This window comes from Mustelus asterias, chromosome 24 (assembly GCF_964213995.1).
Source record: "Mustelus asterias chromosome 24, sMusAst1.hap1.1, whole genome shotgun sequence".
Classification (NCBI taxonomy): domain Eukaryota; kingdom Metazoa; phylum Chordata; class Chondrichthyes; order Carcharhiniformes; family Triakidae; genus Mustelus; species Mustelus asterias.
The window spans coordinates 11,298,040-11,321,376 of record NC_135824.1 but is presented as its reverse complement, the minus strand read 5'-3'; the positions used below and the strand labels follow the sequence as shown (position 1 = coordinate 11,321,376).

Here is a 23,337-nt window from a genome sequence, read left to right as displayed (position 1 = left end):
GCTCAATCACTGGCCAGTCTCATGACCTCCTCATCACCGACTATGCGAGCCAACGCCCCCCCCCCCCCCCCCCCCATTGGCCTAATCGCTGACCCCCCCGGGGCGTGTCTGGGCCCGCCTCACCATCCCCGCTACCCCTGGCTCACCTCGATCTCCAGGCTGGCAATGCCAAATGGGCACCTCCCGCTGGTGCCTGACTTTCTGGGGGGGGGGCCTTGATTGTCTCCCCTTCACTCCAGCGGGGTCGGGCCGAGGGGAGTTATTGTAGACCCCACTGGAGTGAAACACTCCTGGGGGGGGCGGGGGGGGGGGGGGTGGTGTTGGGGGGAGATGCTAGCGGGCCAGGAGGTTTCAGTCCCGGGCCCGTTAATAAGATTTAAAATATATGGTAATGAAGATTACCATAATTTATGCAGCTCCACACCAATTTCTGGCGCGGAAGTGATGGCACCGGAAATCCGGCTACCGGAGACTCACGGAGACCGTGGCGCCTGTGAAACGGCCTCCACTCGAGTCTCCCAGCCCGCTGCGCTGCCAAAGCAGCACAGCAGGATGGGAGAATCATTCCCAATACTGTTCACTGTATCCCAGCACATGTGACAATGATTAGTCAAATCAAAAAGACGTTACTTCATTTAGCCCAGTATTTCTTATCTCAATGGAGCCATTGTCCCTGGTGTTTATTCACATTATCTTTGTTTTCACTATATTGATGTTAAGGCCATGAATGAAGAAGAGAAAACATTAGCCTGTGTTTGATGAACCCATAGAATCATGGAATCCTACAGTTCAGAGGGAGGCCATTCGGCCCATCAAGTCTGAACCGACCGCAATCCCACCCAGGCCCAATCCCCAAAACCCCATGCATTTACCCTAGCTAGTCTCCCCGACATTAAGGGTCAATTTAGCATGGCCAATCCACCTAACCCGCACATCTTTGGACTGCCGACTCACCTGACGAAGGAGCAGCGAGCGCTCCGAAAGCTAGTGGCTTTTGCTACCAAATAAACCTGTTGGACTTTAACCTGTTGTGAGACTTCTTACTGTGTTTATCCCAGTTCAACGCCAGCGTCTCCACATCTGTGGGAGGAAGCCAGAGCACCCGGAGGAAACCAGCCGTAAACTGGGCAGAGATTTCAGCTGATTAAGTAGCATCAGTCTAGTTCTAAAGGGAAATGGCAGTATGTAACTCTTTGTTTTGTTTTGCAGCCGGCGGTTCCTGGCCTTAAGAACTTTCAGAGTGTCTTCAGCGATATTGTTACTAGCCTGAGTGAAATATCGAACGCAGTGCAGATGATGAAGCAGCAAATCCTCAAGACTGTACAGAGGTTCTACAGCCAGGTTTGCTCCAGTGGTCTTGCTATCTCCCTGGGGCATTTTATATCCCAAATAGAAGGGAAGTTGCGGAATGTATGGGAAGCCCGATGTGCGTGGAAAGATAATGCCTTGAGTCATCTTATCAGTTTCGTACTGGTAAGTGCCTCTCAAATTCTGGACCTTCACGGTAAATAGTGAGGAACATATTGGTGAGCCTTGTGCTTTATGTTGCTTGCCAGCAAATGGGTCTGACATTTTTCATTTTTTTAAAACTATTCTTATGTTTTTTTTCTGAGAAGCAAACAAATAGGTGGACAAGCGTGTCTTACAAGAGTGCAGAAAAGATTTACTAGGATGCTACCAGGACTTGATGGTTTGAGTTATAAGGAGAGGCTGGATAGACTGGGATCTTTTTCCCTGGAGCGTAGGAGGCTGAGGGGTGATCTTATAGAGGTTGATAAAGTAATGAGGGGCACAGATCAGCTAGGTAGTCAATATCTTTTCCCAAAGGTAGGGGAGTCTAAAACTAGAGGGCATAGGTTTAAGGTGAGAGGGGAGAGATACAGAAGTGTCCAGAGGGGCAATTTCTTCATACAGAGGGTGATGAGTGGCTGGAACAAGCTGCCAGAGGTAGTATTGGAGGCGGGTACAATTTTGTCTTTTAAAAAGCATTTAGATAGTTACATGGGTAAGGTGTGTATAGAGGGATATGGGCCAAATGCAGGCAATTGGGATTAGCTTAGGGGTTTAAAAAAAAAGGGCGGCATGGACAAGTTGGGCCTGTTTCCATGCTGTAAATCTCTATGACTCTACCACATTTATTCTCACATACCAGTTCCGGTTTGGGGGAAACAGTAGCATAGTGATCACGCCACAGGACTAGTAATCCAGAGGCCCAGGCTGGGGGCATGGATTCACATCCCACCATGGAGTTTAAAAGGGGCGGCACGGTGACACAGTCATTAGCACTGCTGCCTCACAGCAGCAGGGACCTGGGTTCGATTCCGGCCTTGGGTGACTGCCTGTGTGGAGTCTGCACGTTCTCCCCATATATGTGAGGGTTTCCTCCAGATGCTCTTGTTTCCTCCCCACAGTCCGAAAGAAGTGGTGCATTGGTTAGGTGCATTGGCCATGCTAAATTCTCCCTCAGTGTACCTCAACCAGCGACTAGGGGATTTTCACAGTAAACTTAATTGCGGTGTTAATGTAAACCTACTTGTGACACCAATAAATAAACTTTAAAACTAAACAATGGCAAATGATTGTTGGTGCGAATAGGAACATTGTGGAGCATAATTCTGGCATAGACCAGTTGGCCGAGCTGTAAACTCCACATGCAAATGCCTGTATGCCTCAATACATGATGCCCTAAACAAACGCGTTCAAAGAACAAATTTTTATCAAGGGTCCTAAATATTGGTAATGAACTGTGATTTACCATAAGGGGAAGAAATGTTCATGAAGAGCGCTGGAGGATTTATTATGCACAGGCACAAGGAAGATTTACTATCCTTTTTGCAACAGTTTCCAATGCTATTATTAATTAGAACTCATGGGAAATGTTCTACAAATGCTGCGATTGTGTTGGTCTCGGGCCATTTTTGTGTCTAACCCTTTTTTAAAAAATTTGAATATAAATTGCAAAGTGGCATTATGTCCCAGCTGCATCTGGTAACTGCAAAACCACAAAGCAATTTATTCCAGAAGGAATTATTGCAGTAGATATTAACGGTGCTCCACTTATCTTGGGTTCATTATTCAGTCGGTCACAATGAAGTAAAGCTTTTGGGAAGCGGCCAGGTTCCTCGGAGCCGTGTTCCGTGTTCAGCGAGGGAGAATGTGTAACGGAGCAGCTCCAGAGGGATTTCAGAATTAACTCTCTGAATTCCCCTTTCGGAAAAGGGATGGGTTTTAGTTTTGAGGCCCTAATTTCCATTTTCTTTGTGAAAAGTTCATGCTCTTATGACCTGCCTTGTCATGAGTTCTATAACATTTGTGGTGACCTTACTAACCCTGGATAATCAAGGCGCTGCATCATTCTACATGTTTTCTGTGACCATCTATTGCTAAGTATTATAAACTAACTGTACACCAGTCCTGTAGGAAATGCCTCAATCTCAGGACTTTTTAACAAGTTTAGCCTCTGTACTTGCATTTTAGTACTATAATAATACTGTCAGTACAAAATGGCACTTGACTTAATTGTCCTGTTTTTAAAATACCTAGATATTCTGGGCGGGAGGACTGGATATAATCCAGAAAGAAGTCTCTCAACACCAGGTTAAAGTCCAACGGGTTTATTTGGTAGCAAATACCATAAGCTTTCGGAGCACTGCTCCTTCGTCAGATCGAGTGGAAATTTTTGAGTGCACTGTTTGAGAGCACATTTCCACTCCATCTGACGAAGGAGCAGCGCTCCGAAGGCTTATGGTATATGCTACCAAATAAACCTGTTGGACTTTAACCTGGTGTTGTGAGACTTCTTACTGTGTTCACCCCAGTCCAACACCGGCATCTCCACATTATAATCCAGAAAGCAGAGAATCTTGCAAAAGCCAAGTTTATGTGCAAGACTCATGCAAAGTGCTTTAATTTGACTACAGTTGGAGGTGATCTTTCGTGATCAAAATGCAGGATGCCTGAAAAGAGCAATACTTCTGGGCACTCGATGCCCCCTACATAAAGTATAGGCCAGCCTGATGCAGAGTAGCTTTACTTTTAAACTAATAATGAGCCTTAATTTGTAATCTTGAGAGTAGCAATTGCACCTGACATAGGAGCAGGAGTAGGCCATTCAGCCCTTCGGGCTTGCCACACCATTCAGTAGAATCATGGCTGATCTGGTTGTGGGCTCAGCTCCACTTTCCTGCCTGCACCCCCACCCTTGATTCCCTGATGTAACAAAAATCTATCTAACTCGGCCATGAAAGATTTTAAAGATCCAGCCTCTACTACCTTGTGGGCAGCACGGTGGCACAGTGGTTAGCACTGCTGCCTCACAGCGCCAGGGACCTGGATTCGATTCCTGGCTTGGGTCACTGTCTGTGCAGAGTTTGCACATTCTCCCCGTGTTTGTGTGGGTTTTCTCCGGGTGCTCTGGTTTCCTCCCACAGTCCAAAAGGCAGGCTGGTTAGCTGCATTGGCCATGCTTAATTCTCTCTCAATGTCCTCGAACAGGTGCCGGAGTGTGGCAACTAGGGGATTGTCACAGTAACTTCATTGCAGTGTTAATGTAAGCCTATTTGTGACACTAATAAATAAACTTAAACTTGTGGGGAAAAGAATTCCAAAATTTATGTTTCCATTTCCTATATAATTTGGCCTCTGGTTGAAAGTTGCTTAACTTAAGGATTATGGGATGGGTTTTATTTTGTTGTTGGGCAAAGATATCAAGAGTGACAGACCCAAGGAGGGTAGACGGGGTTAGGATACAAATCAATGTTATAATTCAGGTCAGAAACTCCAAAGTGGTTTATGAAGTCCGCCTAGATCATAAGTTTTGTCATTTGAATTTGGCTAGGGTAAGCATGAGATGCTTCACTTCAGGTATGATTCAAATGACTCACTTGGAAGTTTTTATCAAACAAAGTTTATTTACGAATACAGTTAACATGTATAGAAAGAACATTAGCAATAACTTTTATCAATTACAAACAAAAAAAATCATGATATTGTATAAAGCTTATAACAGCTAAATATTGCTCGAACCAAATAACCATGCCACAGGTTTAGCACAGAAAATATAAATGCTCACGTGATGCTGGAACTTAGTCTTTTGGTTGGATGCTACAGTTCTCTTGATAAACACACAGACAAACTTGAAGTCAGAATAGCTTCCCAAAACACCAGGGAGAGAGAGACTCTAATTACTAGCCAGCAAAACCACCAACAGCAGAATTTTCACTCCAGGAAGGCCAGGAGACCTGCATTCAGCTAGCCAGTAGAATTTACAATACCATGGAGGGAGAGAGAAAACCTGCCTGCCACTTGACAACAAGGGCAGCTTCTGACTGTAAAACCAAAAGTGAAAATGAACCCATGGATTCTTCTGGGGAGGAACCACCTGACTTTGACTTGTCAATCAATCTTCTCCGTCACAATGCAGGGTCATAAACGATCCCAGAAAGAACCTGAGGCCCAGAGTAAAAATAAACAAAACCCCATTTAAACCATTGAAGCAGCAATAAAAGGACTTTTAGCAGATAGTCCGGCAACAATAAAATCAAAAGGCCTGCTTAACTGCAGAGAACATGATTTAAAAATAAATTCTTAAAGGCACACTAGCATCACATCAACCATGATATAACTGAAGAGCTGACTAACCTATCCCTGTTCCTCCAATTGAAGAATTATGAAATTTTCCACTTGTGAAGATGAAGATTGGAGAAGCAGACATAAGTGGCCACAATAAAAAATAAAAGACAGGGGATGATTAGGCGTTTGGGGCCAAACTAAATTACGAGTGCAAAGCTTGTCCTGCATTCCAAATCCACAAAGAATGGTGTTGGCTCTTGATGCAGAATCCAGTATAGTGACTCCAAGGTATGGGATCCTATTCTTCTAATGCCATGCTGAGAAGCCCAAGTGAAGTGCTGTGATACAGACCAGCGTCAAATTTGAAGAGGTAGGTAAAGTGATGACAAGCTTGGGTTTTCAAAGACATTGTGGAAAGAAGAAGAAAACAACTGAGTGAGGAAGAAAGGAATGCCATGGGAAAGAATTAGATGGTCACTGGACCACAGAATACATAGAACTGCAGCATAGAACTTTACACGGGAATGAAGATCGACTTTTCTTTGATCGCATTGGCATCATTCTTTTGCAAGGCCCACCACCCCTGAACTACAGTCTGATTTACCAGCAGTAGTTGATAGAAGGATATGCTGCAGTCCAAAGATTTGTAGGTTAACTGGATTGGCCATGCTAAATTGCCCCTTAGTATCCAAAGATATGCAGGTTAGGTGGATTGACCATGCTAAATTGCCTCTTAGTGTCCCAGGGTGTATGGGATAGGGGGATTGACGGGGTAAATGTGTGGGGTTATGGGAATAGGGCCTGTCGGAGAGTCGGAAAGCCCCCTCCTGCACTGTAGGGATTCTATGAATGTTGATATTTTCTGTATGACCTGTGTGGATATCACAACTAAACCAATATGGGATTGGAAATGATATCCCTGGGCTATGCATCGTGCTAATGGGGGCACAGTTTTGTAAAAATCTAGATCATTTTGATGTAGAGGCCCAGAGGAAAAGATAATGCATTGACAAATATGTAGATCTTTGCTTCCTGAAGCGCCATCTATTTAAGAAGGAGGTGTAACAAGAAGCTGTCTTGTTGAGACTTTCTATGAAACATTAGCCAGGCCGCATTTGGAATATTCTGTGCAGTTCTGGTCACCACACAACCAGAAGGACGTGGATGCTTTGGAGACGGTGCAAAGAAGGTTTACCAGGATGTTGCCTGATCTGGAGGGTTTCAGGTATGAGGAGAGGTTGGATAAACTCAGATTTTTCTTCACTGGAAAGATGGAGGCTGAGGGGAGATAGAATCTACAAAATTATGAGAGGCATAGATAGGGTGGATAGTCAGAGGCTTTTTCCCAGAGTGGAAGGGTTATAGAGTCATAGAGGTTTACAGCATGGAAACCCGATTACAAGAGGGCACAGGTTTAAGGTGAGAGAGGGTAAGTTTTGGGGAGACGTGCGGGAAAAGTTTTTCACACAGAGGGTGGTGGGTGCCTGGAATGCACTGCCTGTGGAGGTGGCGGAAGCAGGCACGTTAGCAACGTTCAAGGTGTATCTTGATAGACACATGAACAGGAGGTGAACAGAGGGATAGAAACCACGTATCAGTGCAGGCTTGGTGGGCCGAAGGGCCTGTTGCTGTGCTGTATCATTCTTTGAGTTTTAATGAAGGGTCATTCTTTGTCACTCCCGCTGTGTGGAAGGAATGGGTTAGCCTGGGGTTGGGGTGAGGATGGTAATGACGAGAATGGGCAGCAAATCCGAGGGTCATTTGATGTTCCACAATACCAGTCATTTAGTCTTTTCCACCTACAAGACTAAATTCAATCAAACTAGTTTGGTGGGCTATCCTTAGCTTGAGGCCAATTTTGAGCACAGCTTGTACGGTACTCATTCGAGTTCAGTATTTTTAAATAGTCTCGTTCAAAATGAAATGGTTTAAAAGCACTGTGGTACATTTCCTTTTTTAAATATGAAATGGTGTGTGTGAGTGGAACGCGGACCATGTACCTTCCACCCTTGTATGATGAAAAAGTAATTGCCTTGCTTATTTTAACCAACTTAATCATGTTGAGATAGGCAAGCTGCCTCACAGCGCCAGGGACCTGGGTTTGATTCCCGGCTTGGGTCACTGTCTGTGTGGAATTTGCACGTTCTCCCCGTGTCTGCGTGGGTTTCCTCCGGATGCTCCAGGTTCCTCCCACAGTCCGAAAGACGTGCTGATTAGGTGCATTGGTCATGCTAAATTCTCCCTCGGTGTACCCGAACAGGCGCTGGAGTGTGGCAATTAGGGGATTTTCAAAGTAACTTCATTGCAGTGTTAATGTAAGCCTACTTGTGACACTAATAAATAAATTTTAACTTTAAACATAAATAAACTTTAAACTTTAGAGCTTTGACAACCATAAAAAGCAAAAGCTGTCTGTGCGGGAGTTTGAACATTCTCCCCGTGTCTGCATGGGTTTCCTCCGGGTGCTCCAGTTTCCTCCCACAGTCCAAAGATGTGCAGGTCAGGCGGATTGGCCATGCTAAATTGCCCCTTAGTGTCCCAAGGTGTGTAGGTTAGGGGGATTAGCAGATTAAATGCATGGGGTTACAGAGATAGGGTGGAGGTAGGCCTGTGTAGATGATATTTTGGAGAGTTGATGCAGACTCGATGGGCCAAAAGGCCTCCTTCTGCATGCTAGGGATTCTATGATTCTTGAAACAAAGCTTGGAATGATCATCAACCTCAGGCGGCGATCACTAATACTAACTTGTATTTTCTCTCTCTTTCCCACTCTTGTGCTCTCTCTCTCTAAGTATTGATGCAAGATAATTTTAATCTACTTTGTGTCTATTCTTGCTCTGTCTTCCTGCTGCTTCCTCCTTTCTTTATTGTTTTGTTTCTTCCTGAGCTGGTTCCACAGCACAAATCAGGACCTCACAGCCAGGGAACCTCCAATTACAGACACTTGGAGCAAAACTCTCTGCATTAACTCTGAAACTTACTGTGACACCTGTAAATCATTTCTTAATCTTCTATCAACAATATTGACCTGATCTCCATCTCACCCTAACTCCCTAGGGTGAGATGGAGATCATATAGAATAGCGAAACGGGCTCGAAGGGCTGAATTGCCAACTCTTGCTCCTATGTTCCTATATTCCTATCTTGGGTTGACCTAATACTTTATCTTAACCAAAAGGCAGTGACGCATACACCTGCCAGATGATCATGGTTTCACCTCGCCAGGTGATCATGCCAGGGTGGCAGAGTGAAGGCTATAATTGACCTTTAATTGACCAGTTGAGAGGCTCAATTAGCCTCCTGGTGGGAAGGCTGACCTTGGCCATCCCCCACCCCAACTTAATTATAAAGTCATAGAGTCGTATAGCACAGAAAAGGCTCTTCAACCCATCGAGTCTGCACCGACATTAACTACCACTAAAGATGCGCTGATCCCGTTTTCCTGCACTTGTCCCATATTCTTGAATGTTATGATATTTCAAGTTCTCATCCAAATACTTTTTAAAGATTGCAAGGTTTCCAGCCTCCATCAAAATGTACATCGATCATTGCATTGATTCTGTAATTACATTTACAGGCAGCACGGTGGCACAGTGGTTAGCACTGCTGCCTCACAGCGCCAGGGACCCGGGTTTAATTCCCACTTAGCTCACTGTCTGTGTGGAGTCTGCATGTTCTCCCCGTGTCTGTGTGGGTTTCCTCCGGGTGCTCCGGTTTCCTCCCACAGTCTGAAAGATGTGCTGGTTAGGCGCATTGGCCATGCTAAATTCTCCCTCAGTGTACCCAAACAGGCGCTGGAATGTGGCGACGAGGCGATTTTCACAGTAACTTCATTGCAGTGTTCATGCAAGCCTACTTGTGACAACAATAAATAAACTTTAACTTTAAACTTTACATAATGCTCCTGGTCAGATCAGAACACAGTACTACCCTTATTCCCTTGAGAGCGACCTTTCCTTTTACCTCGCTACCATTTTCTCTTAGCCCCATTTTTGATGTGTTACTTTGATAAGTATCATAACTGGTGTAGATCTATGATAATTTTGGTTGTTGCGTTTACTCAGCTGGGATTAGAATTTGAGGAATATCAAATTTCACTAGGACCAGGTCAACCTTCTGAAACTGGGAAGAAAAGAATGTGTCCCATTTTTGCATTGTATTGCACCTTGATCTTAATGTATCCTTGAAGCACGCAGACAATGAGTTTTCTGTAGCAAAGTGGCAGGTTTATTGATTTGTGCTAAATACTGCACAATGCGTCTATTGCTTCAAACAAACCTTGCCATCGGTATTGAGCAGTGTAACATCGAATCGGATTTCATGAAAGACATTTATGCTCTTCCAAAGCAGTCTTGACTCAGGAATTGTCCCCATAGGTTGGAAAATTGCCAGTGCAACTAAAGAAGGGGCACTGGGGGATGGGGAGGAGAGAGAGAGACAAAGCAAGAAATTGTAGAACAACACAGTTTATATCTACATAATTTTTGTAACATAATAAAAAATGGCAAGTTGTTTCACCAGAGCATTATAAAACATAATTTGACACGGAGCCTAATAGGGAGATATTGGGGTCAGTTGGCCAAAAGCTTGGTCAATGAGTTAGGTTTTAAGGAATGTTTTAAAGACAAAAAATGAGTTTGAGAACTTTGGATGTCCTGAAGATTGGGGCCTCGGAAATTGAAGGCACGGCTACCGATTCATGAAGCGATTAAAAATTGGGAACATGTAAGAGGTCAGGATTGGAGGAGTTCCGATATCTCAAAGGGTTGTGGAAGAAATTATAGAGGTAGGGAGGGTTGAGGCAATGGAAGGATTTGAAAACAAACCTTGCCATCGGTAAGGATTAGAATTTTAATTTTGGATTTTTCCAGCCCCACTGAGGTGGGTTCCCCCCTGGTGGATGCAGCAAGCCCTTCAAATGTTCATTGACTTCGGCAGCACGGGAAGATTCTGCTGGCGGAAGAGGCTAGAACATTATGGGCCATTGTCTTAGTTATATTATTAAATCTCTCTGACTTAATGTCCGTTATGGGGAAAGCACTAGCATCTGTCATTCGGGACAGAACGATTGGTCAGTTGGACGAATATGAACTGTACATGAATTTGTAACAGGTAAGTCATGCCTAACTAACCTCCTTGAACATTTTTTTGAGGAGGTCAGTAACTTGTTAGATGAGGGACTATCTGGGACTGTTGCATAAATGGGTTCCAAAAGATATGAGATAAAGACGAGACTGTTAACAAAAATGGGAATAGTAATTTGGTCACATTGAACTTGGGTATTGCTGGAAAAAAAAGGCGTGTTGAAGCTTTTCATCTTGTACTCTTCAGGACACTTTGCAAGAATACCAGCATAAGGGCGGAAACCGCAATTTGTATGGCATGAGAAGCAAGTGCTGGTTGGTTTGTAATTGGTAAAGGAGTTACCATGGAGAATGCACCAGTTGATGGTGACAGAGTTAACTGACAAGCATTGTTTGAGATTTAAACCAGGCTGTCTGACCCTGACTGATCAAGGCATTGCCCGGAGGAATGAGTCAGAGAATGGCTCTCATTTATTTTGTTTAACTGAAACAGATGCAATATGTGTATCTGTTCTTTCTGTCTCCAAAGAACAGGGTCCTGTGTATTAATACGTCGCTTCCAGTACATACATATGCGCAACATTGCGAGCCTGGTTGACAATCTTAAATTGGTTGTCAATGTAATACTTAGCACACTGAGGATTATTTAATAAATGTTGTCCAATTGCAGAATCACATCTAATGTTGGACGCTGTTTTGAGTTTTGCAAGCATGGGCTGGTTGGGTGCAGTCTGTTTCTTGTCTGTTGTGAACAGAGGAAGGAACATGCTGTTTGGTGTGATCTGCCAGTCTTTGGGATGTACAGCCTACATACCCAACATCACACTGCCACTGAAATTCATGCTCAATTGTGTGATGGGCAGAACGTCTTTTTGGCTTGATGCCAGTGCTCTGTTAGCGGCGGATATCACTCGTGCTGCTGCTGCATAGTAACAGTGTGAAACAGCTAGCTTCACCCATTGCTCAATGTTTTGGGATACCTTGCCCTTCCAGGGTAATCTGAGGTAGGCTGGGCACTTTTCAGAGCTGAAAGTGACAGGCTTAGGCTCCATTCACGGGTTTGCGTGATATACAGTGAGAAATATTCTGATCAGGGTAGCCATTATCCCACAGAACCAAGCATCAAGCTTGCATGGCGATCAAATGGATCAAGCCCAATTCACGAGGTTGCCATTAAGATCAATCTTATAGTGTGTGGAACTGGAGGAAGCCCAATGCTTATATTGACGAGTGAAAGTACGCTTGCAGCAGACCATGATAGTGAACCCCCTGACAGATTGTTCAAGTAGAACATCAAGGAAGGAGAGTTTGTTTGACTGCTCCATTTCGAAGGTGAATTTGAGTGCAGGATGGAGCCCATTAAGAAATGTAAAGAAGTTGTGGATTTAAATATTGCAAACATATCATCCATATATTGGGAATATATGAGGGGGAGGAGGTTAGGTGTCATTCTATGGAAGACACATTTCTTATGGAACCCAAAGTTTTGTGACAGCTGGGCCTAAAGGGAATCCCATGGCAACACCATCTAATATCTATAGGGGCAGACATAGTGTCATTAAACTGAATTCAATTGCGTGAGTTGTTGGGTTCGCACTGCTACCTCACAGCACCAAGGACCCGGGTTCAATTCCAGCCTCGGGTCACTGTCTGTGTGGAGTTTGCATGTTCTCCCTGTGTCTGCGTGGGTTTCCTCCAGGTGCTCTGGTTTCTTCCCACAAGCCGAAAGACGTGCTGGTTAGGTGCATTGGCCATGTTAAATTCTCCCTCGGTGTACCCGAACAGGGGCCGGAGTGTGGCAACTAGGGGATTTTCACAGTAACTTCATTGCAGTGTTAATGTGAACCTACTTGTGACACTGATAAAAAGATACTCAGGCAAGAATAGTTAAATTATGAAGAGAATTTGCTTAGATTAGGCTTTATTCCCTCAAGTTTACAAAAGTAAGAGGTGTTCTATTGAAGTTCAGATGATTACAGGAGTTGGTAGGGGAGATAAAGAGATGTGTCGGTTAGGTGGATTGGCCATGCTAAATTGACCCAAGTGTCAGGGGGGGTTAGCAGGGTAAATATGTGGGGTTACGGGAATAGGGCCTGGGTGGGAATGTGGTTTGTGCAGACTCGATGGGCTGAATGGCCTCCTTCTGCACTGTAGGGGTTCTATGATTCTATGAGTTCTCAACTTCTGGATGATATCAGACTGCAAGTGGGACCATATAAAAAATTTCATTCATATGTTCAGAACAGCATGAGTCACATTCTGTCAATTGGAGCACATTCCCATTATCCCTGCTATCTTACACCTCCTAGTCAATTTGCTGCCAGGTCAGCAGGTTGCCTTCAATTCCATATTTTTGCTGAAAGAAGCCAAGCATTTTGTCTTTCGCTAATCAGGACACTTCATAAGAATACCAGTATAAGGAGAAAATAACAATTTGTAGTCTCTGATTAGTAGAGGTGTTGCCACAGAGAATGCACCAGGTGATGGTGACTCATAGTTAACTGCCAAGCATTGTTTGACATTTAAACCAGACAACTTGACTCTGGTCAGGGCATTGTCCTGAAGAATGATCCAACAAATGTTTGGTAGTTAACTGTCAATCACCATCCCTTGGTGCATTCCCCATAGAATCATAGAATAGAATCCCTACAGTGCAGTCGGAGGCCATTTGGCCCATCAAGTCCACACCGACAACAGTCCCTCCCCTCCCAAGCCCTATCCTTGTAACCCCATAGATTTACCCTGCTGATACTAAGGGAGAATTTAACATGGCCAATGCATCTAACCCACGTATCTTTGGACTGTGGGAGGAAACTGGCGCACCTGGAGGAAACCCACGCCAACACGGGGAGGATGTACAAATTCTGCACAGACAGTGATCCAAGCCGGGAATCGATCCCAGGCCCCTGGAGCTGTGAGGCAGCAGTGCTAACCACTGTGCTACCGTGCCACCCATGTCAACACCTCAGCCAATCAAAGTCCACTTTCCAAACAATCAACATTCTCTTCTCATACAGTATTTATCTTTTGATTTTCATTGGCCTGATGAGTGTAAGATGAAAAGCTTCAACAAAGATGTCTCTTTTTCAGCAGTACTCAAGTTCTACAGCACCAAGCGACTATTTATAGAGAACACACTGCCATGCACCAAATTTAAGAGTGAACTAACTTGTTAATTTCTTTATCTAAAAATAAAGATGTGGATTGTTAGTGTTTTAAATGACTAATGGATGTCATAGTGTTCCAGAGCATAAAAGGAGGTTCTTCGGTCCATCGTGTGTGCGTCAGCCATCAAGCACCTATCCTAATCCCATTTTCCAGCACTTGGTCTGTAGCCATATATGCTATGGTGTTTCAAGGGCTCATCTAAATGCTTCTTAAATGTTGTAAGGGTTCCCACCTTACCATCCTTTCAGACAGCGGGTTCCAGATTCCCACCACCTTCTGGGTGAAATCCCCTCTAAATCTCCTGCCCTTTACCTTAAATCTATGTCCCCTAGCTATTGACTCCTCTACTAAGGAGAAAAGTTACTTCCGATCTAATTCCCTCCTAATTTTGTACGCCTCAATCAGGTCCCCTCCCAGCTTTTTCTGCTCCAAGGAAAACAATAGGAGTGGCGCAGTGGTGAGCACTGCTGCCTCACAGCACCAGGGACCCGGGTTCAATTCCGGCCTCGGATCACTATCTGTGTGAAGTTTGCACATTCTCCCCATATCTGCGTGAGTTTTCTCCCGGTGCTCCAGTTTCCTCCCACAGTCTGAAAGAGGTTAGGTCAATTGGCCATGATAAGTTGACCCTAGGGGATTAGCAGGTTATTTATATGGGGTTACGGGAATAGGGTCTGGGTGAGATTGTGGTCGGTGCAGACTCGATGGGCCAAATGGCCTCCTTCTGCACTGTAGGGATTCTATGATTCTATTCTATGAACCCCAGCCTAACCAGCCTCTCTTCATAGCTGAAACGCGTCAGCCCAGGCCACATCCTGGTGAATTTCCTCTGCACCCTCTCTAGTGCTTTATAGGCAAAGAAGTACTTCTGAAGTGCAGTCACTGTTGTAATGTAGGAAGCTAGTTCTCTTTAAAATAATAAAAACTGAATTTCCCTTTATTGACGATTTTAGGGAAACATTTGCAGAGAGAATGAAAGGATATCTGATTCTGAGTCTTGTTGTATCTGGAGTTCACAGCTTTATGTGCAAGACATGATATTTACAGTTTCTACATTGGGGTTTTCTATCTTTTGGAATCTTGCTGGCCTCTGAACGTCTAACTTTTCCAGCGTTATACATACTGTCTGCAACAGCGCGATGCTTGCATTCAACACAGTACCAAAAGAGAGTAAAGGGCCTCCAAATGGCAAGTCTGTTCTCTCAAGTTTCAGTTTAAACCTTGCTCCTATTTTCTATTCACTGAATCTCATTGAAAGGGAAGCGAGTATTTAAAACCGGGCAGTAATGAGTGACTCAATTAGAAAAAGGGAATGAATAATGATCAATAAGTCATTAAATTTGATTAATTTGAACAGAGCCTTGTTTTAATTTGGCGACTCATTCTGTCTGGTTTGGATAAATTACCTCCTGAGTTTAGATTTTCAGATTAAGTGCACAAACTGTACTGCAGCCATCGCATTTTTAACATTCCAGCTCCTGAATATCTGAGTTGTCCGGGCTGTTTATCCCTAACTTTAGAAAGGGTCACGGAATCACATTAATCAGAGGGCAAGAGTCAGTAACAACTGACCACAGAATTTTTATCTGCAGTGTAGCTTTGCTGATAGGATTTTCACAGGGTAACACATTGTGCAAGACCTTGTTTCATTCTGCAAGTTCATTTTATTTGTGTTTTAACTGGCTCAGTGCTCTAGATGTTGCAATAGAATGTGAAGACTGGTAAATACCATTCTGAAAATGAAAAGAAATCTATGAACACCAGCCCTTCTAAAGTGCAAAGTTAATGCATTTCGATAATTTCCTCTGTGTGTATGTGTGCGTGTGCGTGCGTGTGTGTGTTTTTATTCATTCGTGGGACATGGGCGTCGCTGGGTGGCCAGCATTTGTTGCCCATCCCTTGTTGCCCTTGGAGGGCAGTTGAGAGTCAACCACATTGCTGTGGCTTTGGAGTCACATGTAGGCCAGACCAGGTAAGGACGGCAGATTTCCTTCCCTAAAGGACATTAGTGAACCAGATAGGTTTTTCCGACAATGGTTTCACCAGTAGATTCTCAATTCCAGATATTTTTTATTGAATTCAAATTCCGCCACCTGCCGTGTGTGTTTGTGTGTGTATGTGTATTTGGTTGATTGAAAACGGTGTACTTTATCAGTTTTTTGGTTAAATTGGGAGGTGTGCCAATTTTTTTCAGTATATACTTCATGTTAAAATAGCACAGAATGATCCCAGTGGCCTATAACCATTAAAACGCTGCAAAATGTTTCACTCCACGGCATGTGACATGTTTTCACGCAGAGGTTAGCCTGATTGAACAGACATCGGTCAGGCAAGGAGCACTCTGGAAGAGGTCACAGGAGCAGCTGGTTCCAATTGATAAATATGTACCTGTCAGGCAGGGAGGAAGCAGACGTGTGAGGGAACCGTGGTTTACTAAGGAGGTTGAATCTCTTGTGAAGAGGAAGAAGGAGACTTATGTAAGGATGAGACGTGAAGGCTCAGTTAGGGAGCTTGAAAGTTACAAGTTAGCCAGGAAGGACCTAAAGAAAGAGTTAAGAAGAGCCAGGAGGGGACATGGGAAGTCTTTGGCAGGTAGGATCAAGGAAAACCCTAAAGCTTTCTATAGGTATGTCAGGAGTAAAAGAATGACTAGGGTAAGATTAGAGCCAGTCAAGGACAGGAGTGGGAAGTTGTGCGTGGAGTCTGAAGAGATAGGAGAGGCACTAAATGAATATTTTTCGTCAGTATTCACACTGGAGAGGGACAGTGTCGAGGGGAGTACTGAGATGCAGGCTGTTGGACTGGATGGGATTGAGGTTCATAGGGAGGAGGTGTTAGCAATTCTGGAAAGGGTAAAAATAGATAAGTCCCCTGGGCCAGATGGGATTTATCCTAGGATTCTCTGGGAGGCTAGAGAGGAGATTGCAGAGCCTTTGGCTTTGATCTTTGGGTCGTCATTGTCTACTGGAACAGTGCCAGAAGACTGGAGGATAGCAAATGTTGTCCCCTTGTTCAAAAAGGGGAGTAGGGACAACCCTGGTAATTATAGACCGGTGAGCCTTACTTCTGTTGTGGGCAAAATATTGGAAAGGATTATAAGAGATAGGATTTATGATCACCTGGAAAGGAATAATTTGATTAGGGATAGTCAGCACGGTTTTGTGAAGGGTAGGTCGTGCCTCACAAACCTTATTGAGTTCTTTGAGAAGGTGACCAAAGAGGTGGATGAGGGTAAAGTGGTTGATGTGGTTTGTATGGATTTCAGCAAAGCGTTTGATAAGGTTCCCCATGGTAAGCTTTTGCAGAAAATACGGACACATGGGATTGAGGGTGATTTAGTGGTTTGGATCAGGAATTGGCTAGCTGGAAGAAAACGGAGGGTGGTGGTTGATGGGAAATATTCATCCTGGAGTTCAGTTACTAGTGGTGTACCGCAAGGATCTGTTTTGGGGCCACTGCTGTTTGTCATTTTTATTAATGACCTGGATGAGGGCAAAGAAGGATGGGTTAGTAAATTTGCAGATGACACTAAAGTCGGTGGAGTTGTAGACAGTGCGGAGGGAAGTGGCAGGTTACAGAGGGACATAGATAAGCTGCAGAGCTGGGCTGAAAGGTGGCAAATGGAGTTTAATGTGGAAAAGTGCGAAGTGATTCACTTTGGAAGGAGTAACAGGAATACAGAGTACTGGGCTAATGGTAAGATACTTGGTAGTGTGGATGAACAGAGTGTTCTGGGTGTCCATGTGCATAGATCCCTGAAAGTTGGCACCCAGGTTGATAGGGTTGTTAAGAAGGCGTACGGTGTGTTAGCTCTTATTGGTAGAGGGATTGAGTTTCGGAGCCAGGAGGTCATGTTGCAACTGTACAAAACTCTGGTGCGGCCGCACTTGGAGTATTGCGTACAGTTCTGGTCGCCGCATTATAGGAAGGATGTGGAAGTGTTGGAAAGGGTGCAGAGGAGATTTACCAGGATGTTGCCTGGTATGGTGAGAAAATCGTATGAGGAAAGGCTGAGGGGCTTGAGGTTGTTTTTGTTAGAGAGAAGAAGGTTAAGAGGCGACTTAATAGAGGCTTACAAGATGATCGGAGGATTAGATAGGGTGGATAGTGAGAGCCTTTTTCCTTGGATGGTGATGGCTAACACGAGGGGACATAGCTTTAAATTGAGGGGTGAGAGATATAGGACAGATGTTAGAGGTAGGTTCTTTACTCAGAGAGTAGTAAGGGCGTGGAATGCCCTGCCTGTAGCGGTAGTGGACTCGTCAACATTAAGAGCATTCAAATGGTTATTGGATAAACATATGGATGATATTGGAATAGTGTAGGTTAGATGGGCTTTAGATTGGTTTCACTGGTCGGCGCAACATCGAGGGCCGAAGGGCCTGTACTGCGCTGTAATGTTCTATGTTCTAATTCCCAACCCTCATTAAGGAAGGCATTTTTCAGATGGGGTGGGCGGATTATGGTGGGGGAGAATTGGAGGTCGGGAGGAAGCATCCCAGGTCCTTCAGGCCCATGAGATCCCAAGGCTCTCGCCTTCTGCTGAAGAAAACCCCAGCTGAACCTGTAAACGGGTTGAATCTGTGATTTCCAGTCTGATTAATGAATGTAAAAAGGTTATCCCACCTCCAGGGTGAAAGTTTTCATCCCGTTCTCCCTAGTTCTGTCTCAGTAAAACCTAAAAGTCAGTGATTGAAGCTCTGGGGATTTCTGAAGCTTCCAAACACTAGCACAATTCATGCCTGGATTGTCGATTTGTACCAAAGCTCAAACCCTACTGAGGTCCCACTATCGCCCTGATTTACCAACACTCCTATCAGAGGCATGTAACCAAAGTGCCTGAGTTGGACTGTTATAATTGCCCCCACCGTCTTTGGATTAGGGAAGAGGCTCCTAGTCTGGGTCCTCCTGCTGGAACATAAACATGTTCATCATGTGAGATCTTAATGATGTTTTCCTGTGGTTAAGTATTGTAGTGATCCTTGGATGTCTGAACTGGAGGTGAATGCTATCTGAGGGACTGTGTCGAAATGTGAACATGAACTTTAAGAATCAAGCAGCCTTCATCATCACCGTCAGCCTGTGGATATTTGCGACCTGTGCCCACTTATTGGGGCTGCAGATGTCAAAGAAGGAGTCTCTGAGCCAATTATTAATACCGTCAGTTTTCACGTTTTGGATTGATTTTTGTTCTGGTTCTCTTTCTGATTTAATGCCCAGAGTGCTATGAAAGTTAGCACTGCTGCCTCACAGCACCAGGGACCCGGGTTCGATTCTCAGCTTGGGTCACTGTCTGTATGGAGTTTGCACGTTCTCCCCGTGTCTGCATGTGTTTCCTCTGACTGCTCCAGTTTCCTCCCGCACTCCAAAGATGTGCGGGTTAGGTTGATTGGCCATGCTAAATTGCCCCTAAATGTCAGGGTAAATTAACAGGATAAATACATGGGGTTACAGGGATCGGGCCTAGGTGGGATTGTTGTTGGTGCAGGCTTGATAGGCCAAATGGCCTCCGCCTGTACTGTAGGGTTTCTATGATTCTATGATTCCACACAAACAGTCATCCAAGGCTAGAATTGAACCCGGGACACTGGTGCTGTGAGGCAGCAGTGCTAACCACTGTGCCATCATGTGGAACACTTGATTTTACCTGAAGAATGATAAATGATGGGCTAAGTTACAGAAAAGACCACAGACGCTATCCATGGAACTTGGACCAGGATGTCCTATGAGCAGTTTCTGCTCCTCCTGTTGTTTGGCTGGGTTGAGGAGCAAAGTTTCTGTCAAACTTACAGCAAAGTTCTATCGATAAACCTGAGTGTTGCTCTGAGGGAATTTCCTGTCTGAATATGTTTCTGAGCAGAATCAGAATTTTGGGAAAGTTTATAAGGTCTCGAAACAATGGAAGATGACCATCTCTGATCCACGCGGCTTATTGATGTTCTTAAAACATGACACGTGTGCAGTTTTGGTCTCCTTTTCTGAGGAAGGATGTTCTTGCTCTCGAGGGAGTGCAGCGAAGGTTTACCAAGCTGATTCCAAGGATGGCGGCTCAGATGTATGAGGAGAGATTGACCAGGTTAAGATTGTTTTTGTTGGTTTCAGACGAATGAGGTGGGGGATCTCATAGAGACTTATAAAATTCTAACAGGACTAGACAGGGTAGTGGCAGGGAGGATGTTTCTGATGGTGGGGGAGTCCAGAACCAGGGGTCACAGTCTGAGGATTCAGGATAGATCATTTAGGACGGAGGTGAGGAGACATTTCTTCACCCAAAGAGTGGTGAGCCTGTGGAATTCATTACCACAGGAAGTAGTTGATGCCAAAACATGGAATGTATTCAAGAGGCGGCCGGATATAGCACTTGGGGCGAATGGGATCAAGGGTTATGGGGAAAAAGCAGGATTAGGCTATTGAGGTGAATGATCAGCCATGATTGTAATGAATGACAGAGGAGGCTCGAAGGGCCAAATGGCCTCCTCCTGCTCCTATCTTCGATGTTTCTATGTGACACATGTTGACAGGTCTGTTCTTAAAGCACTCTCAGTGGTGGTTCAGCAATTACTGCCAGTTTGTAGAATTAATAATTTGTGTAAATTTTAAACCTTATACATTGCTTGTTTTCTCTCCCTTCCTGAGGGTAATGACTCTTGCTGCCGGGAGGGATGTGTTGATTGATTCTACACTTGCCGTCTCTTGTAGCTCCCTGGAATGTCGCCAAAGGAGGATGAGCTAAAGTCTGAAACACAAGAAAATAAGTGTCAAGGCTGGCGATCTCTCGTGCCAAGATGGCCCAAGGAGGAAGAAATGTTGCAGATATCGGAAGGAAAACCTGAATCACAAATCGCCCAAGGGAGAGAGGTAGAGTCTACGCCTAATGAAAGTGTGGCTTTTACAGCTGTAGCAGAAGCAGAAGGTGGAACGTCTGCACTTTTGAGCTCGGGGCAGAGTGGAAAGGGAGGCAAACGGCCAGAGCGTGAGATCCCTGGTGAACAATTACAGAAAGACCTCGAGCAACACGTAGCTCAAATGCCAATGTTCCTGGAGCAACAAGCCATGGGGGAGGATTTCCGGGGGTCTGAGGTGGGGTGTCCCAATCCATTCTAATTTGAGAAGATATTTGAACCCTCAAAGCAGCAGAACTCAAGCACAGCGAATTATGCACAGCACAGGTGCAACGTTACTATGTAGCAGTGTGCATTTATACATTAAAAATTACCGTGATTAGTGAAAAACGCTTGCTCACAACTCCTCAAAGGAAAACATGCCTTGAATATTAGTCAGACCATACAGGGGGAATTTTCCCATCCCGCCCGCCGCAGGAATCGTAGGGGGCAGACCATGCATAGGTCCATTGACCTTGGGCGGGATTTTCCGGTTTTGGGGTGAGCGCGGCTGGAAGGTTCCGCCATACAACTTCCATCTCAAAACTATTACTAACTATTACAGTCAGCTTAAAAGCTAGTGTCTAAATATGTCACTGTCCTGCAGTGCTGCTTAAAGTGTAAGGTGTTTCGCTGGACTTTGGTTGCTTCTGCCTCATACTGTATAGAATGAGGAAATAAAAACAACCTGGTGGGTGGGTGGCTGTGTCGATCAGTATGGCATCATGGAAGCATCATGCCGAGGAAGGTGACGGCAGAGTTAAATAGGGAGGAGTTTTGCTTTCTTTAATCTTTTCGGCAATGGAGCCACTGTGCAGAAGCTTGCCTCAAGACGAAATGTGTCAGATTCAAGACGGACACAATCCAGGATAGGACTGGGCCTGGTGGGTTGTCCGTCGCATGTGGCCGTGACAAACCTGCGTCACATTTTTCGATAAAGAAAAAGCCAACCATTTCCCTACTTGTTTCTTCTAACTCCAGAAAAAGTCCCCCAGCAGCGAAAAAAAATCTTTTGCGTTGGTTTGAGGCGGGATCTCCCAAACTTTGAGCTGCAGAACCCCTAGTGACCTCCAACAGAGAACCAGAAGCATTCTCAATGTCGACACCCCTTTTTTTTTGCTGCGATTTAAGTGCACATGCCAAAATCAAATGTAACGAAGTCTTTTTTAGCTAAACCTCTGTATATATTAGTAATTAGGAAGAACATAGAACATAGAACATAGAACATTACAGCGCAGAACAGGCCCTTCGGCCCACGATGTTGCACCGACCAGTTAAAAAAAAAACTGTGACCCTCCAACCTAAACCAATTTCTTTTCGTCCATGAACCTATCTACGGATCTCTTAAACGCCCCCAAACTAGGCGCATTTACTACTGATGCTGGCAGGGCATTCCAATCCCTCACCACCCTCTGGGTAAAGAACCTACCCCTGACATCGGTTCTATAACTACCCCCCCTCAATTTAAAGCCATGCCCCCTCGTGCTGGATTTCTCCATCAGAGGAAAAAGGCTATCACTATCCACCCTATCTAAACCTCTAATCATCTTATATGATCTTATATAAGAGGCACGCAGTCACAAATATATTCACCAGCTACATGCCCCCTCTCAAATTAACCCCTGTCAAAGCCACCCTCCTATGCCCCTTAACATTAACACCTGGAAGTAGTATCCACTTCCGGTAATAATTAAGAGTTTTTTTTAATAAGAGAACTTTTTAAGTATTACCTTTTGTCATTTTTAATGGCATCAATGATGGTGGAAAGCTGATTTCCATATCTGACACCGACACCTCTCTCACTCACACATACAGACACACTTAACGTGTGCACTGGGTGTACATTACTTCCCCCGTGTATGATTAAACTAAACTCCCTCACACACACTCATGTCTCCTACATTCACACACCTACTTAGGGGACGGGGGTGTGGGTAGGGGTGAGATGGGTGGTTGGTGGAAGGGGAGGGGCAAGGGAGGAAGGGGGAGGGTAGGGGTGGGAAGGGGTGGAGAGTGGTTAGGGGATGGGGTGGAGAGGGGGTGGGCAGGGAGGGGGTCCACCTCAATCTGAAGGCCAGACCCTCACCTTGAGAAAGGACATACTGGCACTGGAGGGGGTGCAGAGGAGATTCACTAGGTTGATTCCGGAGTTGAGAGTGTTGGCTTATGAGGAGAGAATGAGCAGACTGGGGCTATACTCATTGGAATTCAGAAGAATGGGGGGAGATCTTATGGAAAAATATAAGGTTATGAAGGGAATAGATAAGATAGAAGCAGGGAAGTTGTTTCCACTGGCGAGTAAAACTAGAACTGGGGGGCATGGCCTCAAAATAAGGGGAAGCAGATTTAGGACTGAGTTAAGGAGGAACTTCTTCACACAAAAGGTTGTGAATCTGTGGAATTCCCTAGCCAGTGAAGCAGTTGAGGCTACCTCATTGAATGTTTTTAAGGCAAGGATAGATACATTTTTGAACAGTAAAGGAATTAAGGGTTATGGTGAGTGGATGGGTAAGTGGAGCTGAGTCCATGAAAAGATCAGCCATGATCTTATTGAATGGCGGAGCAGGCTCGAGGGGCCAAATGACCTACTCCTGCTCCTAGTTCTTATGTTAATTCATTGTCCCACTGTGTGCT

At 44.7% G+C, this 23,337-nt stretch overlaps 1 protein-coding gene across 1 annotated transcript in view; it reads left to right on the top strand.

Annotated features, from left to right (window-relative positions):
* LOC144511204 (perilipin-2-like) overlaps nt 1-21,614 on the top strand; it is a 62,753-nt gene extending 41,139 nt beyond the window's left edge. The window contains exons 8-9 of the mRNA XM_078241290.1: nt 1,210-1,473; nt 20,522-21,614. Coding sequence (XP_078097416.1) covers nt 1,210-1,473; nt 20,522-20,926 — 669 coding nt within the window. The 3' untranslated portion in view covers nt 20,927-21,614. The remainder of the gene's footprint in view (nt 1-1,209; nt 1,474-20,521) is intronic.
* The last annotated feature ends 1,723 nt before the right edge of the window (nt 21,615-23,337 follow it).